General features: G+C 41.5%; 1 protein-coding gene across 1 annotated transcript in view; it reads right to left on the reverse strand.

Annotated features, from left to right (window-relative positions):
- Positions 1-9081, reverse strand: part of lama2 (laminin, alpha 2) — a gene marked incomplete at its 5' end in the record, with an annotated part of 106098 nt that overhangs the window by 28755 nt on the left and 68262 nt on the right. The window contains 10 exons of the mRNA XM_016244669.1: positions 401-534; positions 769-912; positions 1945-2099; positions 3154-3336; positions 3659-3802; positions 3907-4009; positions 5610-5748; positions 6115-6275; positions 6358-6474; positions 6551-6761. Coding sequence (XP_016100155.1) covers positions 401-534; positions 769-912; positions 1945-2099; positions 3154-3336; positions 3659-3802; positions 3907-4009; positions 5610-5748; positions 6115-6275; positions 6358-6474; positions 6551-6761 — 1491 coding nt within the window. The remainder of the gene's footprint in view (positions 1-400; positions 535-768; positions 913-1944; positions 2100-3153; positions 3337-3658; positions 3803-3906; positions 4010-5609; positions 5749-6114; positions 6276-6357; positions 6475-6550; positions 6762-9081) is intronic.

The raw sequence follows: 9081 nt of genomic DNA on the forward strand, positions 1-9081 counted from the left end.
CACACACACACACACACACTCACACACACACACACACACACACACACACACACACACACTCTCACACACACACACACACACACTCTCACACTCACTCACAGACACAGACACACACTCACACTCACACACACACACACACACACACACACACACACACACATATATATAATTAGATGTTAACTCAAACTGTGAGAAAACTGAGAATGTAACAACTACCTCTTTTATTCTGTGGTCTCTTACACATGATCTTACACAATTTCCCATCTTAAGTAAGTATATCTTGTTTTAAGGATGTGTAAGGGTGATAAAAGGTGATAAAACGCTCATAGAAAATGAGAAGATGATTTGCTGCACTGTTGTCTTTCAACAAAACACACAGTGTAAGTGAACTCTGAATTACCGTGAGGCCTCGATCCGATGCCAGTTTCCATCGTTGATGACGAGATCGGGATATTCGACACGGCCGACCCCTGATCCCACATCCCACAGGAAGTTCACCTTACCCTTCCTCATCTCCACTGCCAAGAAATCCACCTACGCACGATTGAGGAAATTCAGCTCTCGTCAAACACGACATTATGTGTGTGTGGAAGAGTAATGAGCTCTAATTATTTCCCTCTCTCAGCCGTGGGCAGCAGCTGTGTTTAAGAGAAAGTAAGGAGCTCGTCATCTTTGTTACTGACTCAAACATACATGTCCAGGAGTGTGATCCACAGACTGAGCGCTTAAGCAGAAGACCTGAAGAGATCCAGACAGCTTTACACTCACGTATTTGGCCGATCCGAGGTAGAAGAGCAGGTTATCAGCAGCAACGGTCTTCACATGGAGGATGATGGTGTTATAGCGGCCTTTCTTGATCTCTGGCCGGTAGGTGCGGATACAGCTTCCACCGGACGACACAGACACCTTAATCTAGGGGTCAAAGGTCATGAGAGGTCAAGTCAGGGAGTGCAGACAGCACACGATGAATGATCTTGTTTCTTTCCTAGCAGCAAATTACTTAAGGAGACATCAACAAGAGCATCTTAAAATTAAAATGCTTCAACATTTATTGAGCATGTGTGTTCATAGCAAGTGTTTAAATGTTAAACGTCACGTGTGACGTTCGTCTGTGTCTCATTGTTTGAGGACATGAACACATCAACTTTACCAAGCTTTACAATGTTTCTTTTAAGAAAAACTACCATCAGAATCTCAAAGGTCTTCACTAAAACTCGCCAAAATATAAGTTCGTATTAACTTGAAGCAACGATAACAGAAATATATTACTATTGTAGAGTAATGTACAGAATGTACGTCTTAATGCAACAGTATTACAACTACGACTAATACAATTATTATTAAAAATGCATTTTTAAGGAATAATCACACAGTTAATCTTAATTTTAACAGTAAAACCTCTGTTGTGCAGCACTTTGGCAAAAAAAAAATTAAAGTGTTTAGTTTTCATTTGATTAAAAAATTAATTCAATTGTTAATGTTTTATGCCTTCATTTGATTGCCAGACAAATTAAAACACACCACGCAGAATTGCTGGGGGAAAAAATAAAATAATTAAATTAAAATAAATAAGTAAATAAATACATATCTGGAAAAATAAATAAATATCTGAAAAAAGAAACAAACAAACAAACAGAAAACACATCATTAGGTAAAAAATGAAACATATTTCATATAGGGCCCTTTAAAAGTAATTCTGGTTAAACTTACGTTACGTTTCATGATTTCAATTAATTAAACACGCTCTTTGATTACTGAAATATCATTTAATCATTAAAAACGTCCAGGAAATGTAAATGAGCAACAACAACAACAACAGAAAAACAGAATAAAAAATAAGAATAAAAATGGAACTTGGTTAAAATAAAAGGATTTCACAGGCTATTCTCTACAGTGTAAGATGTGGATGAAGGGTTTTCCTGGAGTATGATGAGCAGTACTCACAGAGTTGGCCTGTTTGCGAGCCTGGCTGATGAGCTCTTTGATCTGTGAGATGTTTTTCTTCAGGTTGTCCTGGAGCTCCTGAATGGGCTTCAGTTTCTCCAACAACCTATCGGCCTCGTTCTCCAGATCCTTGACTTTAGCTCCGGCCGCATGAACTGCAGACACACACGCAGAGGAGCGGCCGGCACCAACATTACCACACGAGAGCGAGACAGCAGAAAATAAACACCACATTAGAAACATGCCGGAGAGCGGAGAATGAAAGGCTCTAACAAAAGAGTGCAGGAGACTATGAAAGACTTCAGAAACAAAAGCGAAAATGGGAAAAAGAAGCGACATGTTATATATCTCTCGTTTGCAGCGTAGGCAGCGAAAGACATGGAGCTGTTATTTCAAAAGAGAAGATGAGAGCAAAAAACGATCTGTAATTAGCTAAAGCGCTCATTAGGATAACAAGCTTAGTGAAGCTTTCAAAGGCTGCGTTTAATCCTGTTGGGTTGAAACAAAGAACGGAGAAAACACTCTCTCTGTACATGCAGCGCTCCGGATAAAAGCACCATGCTGAAGCCTCGGGGAGCGGAGAGAGCTCTTAAACTCATTCGCACAGATGAAAGAAGAAAATCGTGTATACATACTTATTGCTGTCGACGTTCAAAATCAAATGGGGGGGGGGGATACCAAATAAGCATTTAAGTGATCTTGTAACACAAACATTTCAATTAAGAAATCAAATCTTCACGATCCATGCAGCTGTTGTCTCTATAAAGAAGGATTGTTGCTGGAGTTGGATGGGTGTCGTACTGTTTTTCTCCGGGTCTTTGATCAGGTTGTTGGCTGTCTTGACGTCGTCCTCCAGTTTGCTGTGGTTCCTCTTCAGGCCCATCAGGTGGAGGTTCATGTCCTTCAGGCGGTGGAGCACGTCTATGGCCGTGTCGTTGGCCTCCGCTGCCTTCAGTTTAGTGGCCTGGATCTTCGCTGCCAGATCTACCGTCATCCACACAACGAGAAAACACCATAGGCTAGAAAATCGTGTATACATACTTATTGCTGTCGACGTTCAAAATCAAATGGGGGGGGGAAAAATACCAAATAAGCATTTAAGTGATCTCGTAACACAAACATTTCAATTAAGAAATCAGATCTTCACGATCCATGCAGCTGTTGTCTCTATAAAGAAGGATTGTTGCTGGAGTTGGATGGGTGTCGTACTGTTTTTCTCCGGGTCTTTGATCAGGTTGTTGGCTGTCTTGACGTCGTCCTCCAGTTTGCTGTGGTTCCTCTTCAGGCCCATCAGGTGGAGGTTCATGTCCTTCAGGCGGTGGAGCACGTCTATGGCCGTGTCGTTGGCCTCCGCTGCCTTCAGTTTAGTGGCCTGGATCTTCGCTGCCAGATCTACCGTCATCCACACAACGAGAAAACACCATAGGCTTAGCTGCACGTCTCAAACTTCATGCTCACAACGCTCATATTTGACTCCACAATCAAAGAAAAAAAAGAAAGATAAAGATAAATGAACCTGTTTAATTAAGAACTATTTATTTATTTATTTATTCTGACTTTATTTTCATGACAATTAAGTACATTTCACTCCAAATTCAGGCATCCAGACGTTTTAATGTTGCGTTTTCATTACATTTATTATTAATTTCTTCTCAATGATTCTCAGTAGACTGAATCAGCATCAGCACTATGAATTACGGAAGCCCATTTCCGCCACTGAATAAAAAAATTAAAAAAGGTAACTGCGACTTTTTATCGCACAATTCTGACTTTTTTTCTTTCATAATTGCGTGATCTTTGTTCTTTTTGTTGGCTCCTTTCAGTCTGAACTGAAGAGCACCCAGATTCTCTCCATTTTCTGAAAAAAAAAAAAACATGTGGGAAAAAAACAAGTTTTTTCTTGGGAACATTTGTGAGAAGCCGCAGGATGCTGAGGATGGTAATCTAATGGGGGTTTTTCACCTTTCACGTCATTCTGCAGTTCTTTGGCCTCGTTCCACAGGTGGTGGCTCTTCTGAACCGAACCCTTGGCCTGGTCTTTCAGAGATCCTTTGGGTCCTGAGGCCTGCAGACAGGACATAACACACAAATTAGAGCGGATGCCACTCGTGCCTCAGACGCTACAGAACCTGCTAGAGGGAGGGACATGTTTGGGAGATTTGTGTTTTATTGGGGAAAAAACTCAATGCAATACAATATAAGATAAAGGACTGTCATTTTCAAATGTGTATATGTGCCACACTTCATGGGAATGAACCTGTCCAGTCTTCAATGATCCTTCAGAAATCATTCTAATATGCTGATTTGCTGCTGAAGAAGCATTTCTGATTATCTTCAAGTAATAGTCACAAAACCAATGGCCCTGGTTGTGTGGCGCTAAACAAAAATTATATTCTATATGAAACAGAACACAGAAATGTTGTTGAACGTGACACGATCAGTGTGCTCTTGTCATGCATTTTCATGCTGAGAGAGGGTTAGAGGATTGAAAGCTCATTTGTAGTATTGTTGCATATTGTCAGCTTTGACACTGTTATGTGAAGCACCCTTGTTCAGTTTTAACCTTTCGCCCCACTATTTCTGCGTTAGATGTGAGAGGATGATGAAAGAGGGTGAACGACAGGAGCGAGGGATGATAACCGGAGAACAGGAGGAAAGCTTTGATCTCTGAAGCAGGACAAATGGAAATGAATTGAACAGCTTTAACACGACCTGCCTGAGGTGTGGAGTGAAGCACAGCATTTCTAGACATTACAGTCGAGCTCCTGACAACCACACAGGTATCCTGGATGAATTGTCATAGTAATTCAACAAGAATATATATATATATATATTGTTTATGTTATATGTCAGCGGTTCTCAAGTCCAGACCTGGCGACCCCCAGCTCTGCATATTTTGCATGTGTCTCTTATTTAACACTGATTCCGATCATCAGCTCGTTAGAGGAGAGCTCCATGCACAAACTGTGTTCCCATTGACATGATCCCTACACAGTGTTCACTGCTCCCTTCTCCTGAGCACGGGAAATCTGTTGAACTTTACTTCACTTCAGAACATTCATTCACGGATTTGCGCTACGCCACGGCCTGCAGCGTCTTCACACACAGATGAAACTTACTAGAGAAGTGTGAAGTGTGACATAATATACCTCTGTAAATAAATACAGCTGAAATTCACATCTCACACACTTTAATGCCCTTTGAATGAACATACACTCCCTTCAAACTGGAGTCACTGTTCTATGTAGCAACAGCAAATGTCCCCTTGGGGTCAATAAAATATACTGTAACTTTGACTTTGAAGACAGTCCCAAGATGTTCATTTTAAAGTGCCTTTAGCACCACAAGACTTCAAAAAATGCAAAAATAATTTTTAGTTCCCTGCATTTCCCTGTTTGCCATTGGCTGCGATATGACCTGTTGCAGTATTGAAAAAATTAGCAAAAATGTTGTCTTCAAAATTGGTGACTTTTCTGTTCTGACACAAAAAGACATGATTTGAAAAGGCGTGTATACTGTAAGTAAAAAATAAAAAAAATTATTAAAAAAATCAATGTGAACTAGCTGCTGCCCATGTGGAGCATTTCACAACAGTCACTGATGCAGACAGGAGACACTCATGATTCTCTGTGTGTGTGTGTGTGTGTGTGTGTGTGTTTCCTCACCAGCTGTAGAGCATCAATGCTGGCTTTCTTTGCCTCTTTGGCCACCTTATCAGCCTCATCGATGTAGTTCTTGATGTTGGTGTAAGCCTTGAAAGCAGCGGTGGCGTTGAACGACAGGTTCTTTGCCTCAGCTAGAATACTACAGAGACCACACACACACACACACACGGTCAGATTAGTGAAAGAAGACAAAATAAACCAACCCAGGCTCAGTGGAAAAACACGCCCGTGGTCACATTTCCACATGATATTGATATTACATTGCTTTGTGCACATTTTACTGTGTCAGAAAAGCCACACACGGAGCTGGTTATGTGATAAAAATGTAAAAATATATTACATTTTACAACTCATGCACTATGGTAAAGGTGTTTTGATCTCACAACATAGTATTGTGCAAGAAACCATCATAATTTATTTGAAAAGGAATAACAGTTGTTGGTGTTTTACTGCCTCTAGTGTTTATTTAAGCTGGAAACGGCAATGAACACAGACACACACACACCTGTCAAGTATGGCAGCAGAATCGTTGAGCTGGCCGGCGTGGTCCTCTGCTCTCAGCAACAGATCAGGGATGGAGTCGTCCAGACCCCGACCCAAACGTGCCACTTTAAAATCCAACTTATCGTGCAGGGGACCCAACTCTCTGTCCATCTCCTCCAGCTCCTGCAGACGCCAGTCTGTAAACCACGGCTCTGACCAGTGGTTATTGTTTAGTAACATTTCATGTGTCCAGTGTGAAACTGACCTCTTTGCCCTGGTTGATGCTGTCTGAGAGAGCGTTAGCTTCATCCAGCATCTTCTCTCCTTCCGCCAAAATTCCCTCCATTTCCTTTTTCTGTTTACCGGCCGCATCCCTCTTTCCCTGCTCAAACATAACAAAACGCTTTAGATACCATACGGAGCGTGTCATAAGTCTGTGTGTTTGTGTAAGTGCGCACCTGCAGACGGTCGAGGTTCAGTTGGTTGTTATCAGCCAGTCCTTCGGCCTGCTTGGTTTTGTTGTGCGCGTCCCTCAGCAGATCCTGAGCTTCGTCCAGTTTCTGCCTGTAATCGCCCATTTTATCACTGACCTCCTTCTTCAGGTCCTCTGTGGCCTGGTGTGGATCTCCAAACAAACGCTTCACTCTAGCCAAAAGAGCCTCTGCGGCACTATAAAGATGAAGAGAGCGAGAGAGTGAGAGCTCCTTATCTGTGACTCATGACACAAGAAAACACTTTAAGAGACATTTATTCAGCAAGGATGCATCAAATTGATCAAAAGTGACCGTAAATCATTTACAATGTTAAAAAAAGACTCTATTAAATAAATGCTGTTCTTTTGAACTTTCTATTCATAAAAGAATCCTGAAAAAATTTTTTACCACAGAAACTGTTTTTAACATTTAATAATAAGAAGCATTATTAATAACAGAGCACTAATAATAATTGAGCAGCAAATCAGCATATTATTCAGCAATGATTTCTGAAGATCATGTGACACTGAAGACTGGAGTAATGATGCTGAAAATTCAGCTTTAAATCACAGGAATAAATTACAGTTTCACAGATATTCACATAGAAAGCTGTTATTCATAATTGTAATAATATTTTACAATATTACAATTTTTACTGTATTTTTGATTAAATAAATGCAGCCTTGGTTGGTGAGCATTAAAACAACTAAGAGACCTTTTTGTTTTTGCACACACTATTCCTTCAATAAAATCCTACAACCCTGAATGAAGATGTCACAATCAAAGCTGAAGCTGAAAACTGTATTTTGTAGGACAACTTTTGTCTTTTATTAAGAGACAGGAGATCTTTGAGGAGACATCAAAACAACAAATATCTACATGCTTCAGCGCTGCGCTCAAACTGAATCCACCTGAAAACCTCTTAAACGGGTTCTGTGTGCTCCAGCTTTACTCGAGCACTGACTCATTCCCTCTGTCCTCCTCTAGGTGTCTCTCTCTGTTCTCTCATGGCCGTACACACACAGGAATCCATTACTGAAGTAATTTGATTAGGCTGGAATAAATATTCCTCCCCCGCCCAACCTCATGCAACTTTTAATTAGTTCATTAAGATTTTACATAAGAAAGAGAAACTTTCTTCATTTGAGCTGTGATCCAATGAACCACAAAATACGGCTGAGAAACATAATGCCGCCAAAACAATTATTCCAACCTGTGAGCTTGAAAGGCGTCCTCACTGCTACTTCACTTTATGTGCTCTGTGTGTAAGAGGTTTGTTGTGGTACTCGAACTGAGTAATATTCATATGACCTTTACATATGAACAGTATGCTGCATTATAACACCTTGTAATAAATCCCATCACTGTCTGTTATGACAGCTTAGTATTTTCCTGTGTCCCACATTTTAAGCACAACCATTCTCCAAACTCCATTCATTTACTCCACAGGGAAATTGATTTTTAATGATGACTTATAAACCTTGTTATAAACCTAATTGATGGAATATGCTTGTGTTGCCCGCATTATTTCAACTTATTTAAAAAACTTATTCAGCTGAATTTATGGTGAAAAACATCTCTAGGTTACGTATGTAACCATGGTTCCCCCCGAGGAAATGAGACGCTGCGTCGAGATTCGCTTTGTGAATGCCCCTGCGTGACCGCGTTCTGAAGCACGTGTAAAAGCAGTCCAATGGAGCAGCGAGACGTCCCAAGTGGGGTGACGTGAGCGCCAGGAAGTATAAAAGCGCATCCGGCAGAGCACAAGTTAGATTCGATGAAGTAGCGCCTGGAGGGATGCAGGGAGTATGGCAAAGAGACGCAATGTCTCGTTCCCTTGGGGAACCATGAGACTAGAGACGTTCCCCTTCAGGAACTCGAGCTGCGTCGAGATTTGCTTTGGGAACAAGAATACCCACGGCGCCATACTACAAAAACAAACAAACTAATCTGCCTTACACCACGGGGCAGCTCTGTGTGAGTAAGCGTCCAGTGCTCTAACTGGACAGAGCAGATTAAGCCTTTCTTGGCCTACTTCCTGGAATGGAGGAGGACAGAATGCCTGAAATACTATGGGCCCTGGCAAAGAAGTGGGCACCTTAGGGTCATACCCGACCCTCGGGTAAAGGAATGCCCTAACCATGCCTGGAGCAAATTCCAGGCACAAAACAGAAAGTGCCTGCAGATCCCCGATCCTTTTAAGTGAGGAAATAGCGAGGAGAAAGATAGTCTTGAGTGTGAGCAACTTGACTGAAACTTCTTCTATGGGTTCAAAGGGGGCATTGCATAAGCCGTATACCTTCAGAGTGGAGGGAAATAACCCTGTGGAGAATCGCTGCTGCAGAAACTCCAGAACTGTACCAATTGAGCAGTTGACAGGGTCTTGCAGTCGCAGTCCGCACCATGAAGTGAAAAGCTTACACTTTAAGGCATACTGTTTCCTAGTGGCAGGAGCCCTGGACTGGAGTATAGTCTCAACAACCTCAGCTGAGAGACCAGATGCTAGGAGCTGTGCC

This window comes from Sinocyclocheilus grahami, unplaced genomic scaffold, assembly GCF_001515645.1.
Source record: "Sinocyclocheilus grahami isolate Dianchi unplaced genomic scaffold, SAMN03320097.WGS_v1.1 scaffold730.1, whole genome shotgun sequence".
In the NCBI taxonomy this organism is placed as follows: Eukaryota; Metazoa; Chordata; class Actinopteri; order Cypriniformes; family Cyprinidae; genus Sinocyclocheilus; species Sinocyclocheilus grahami.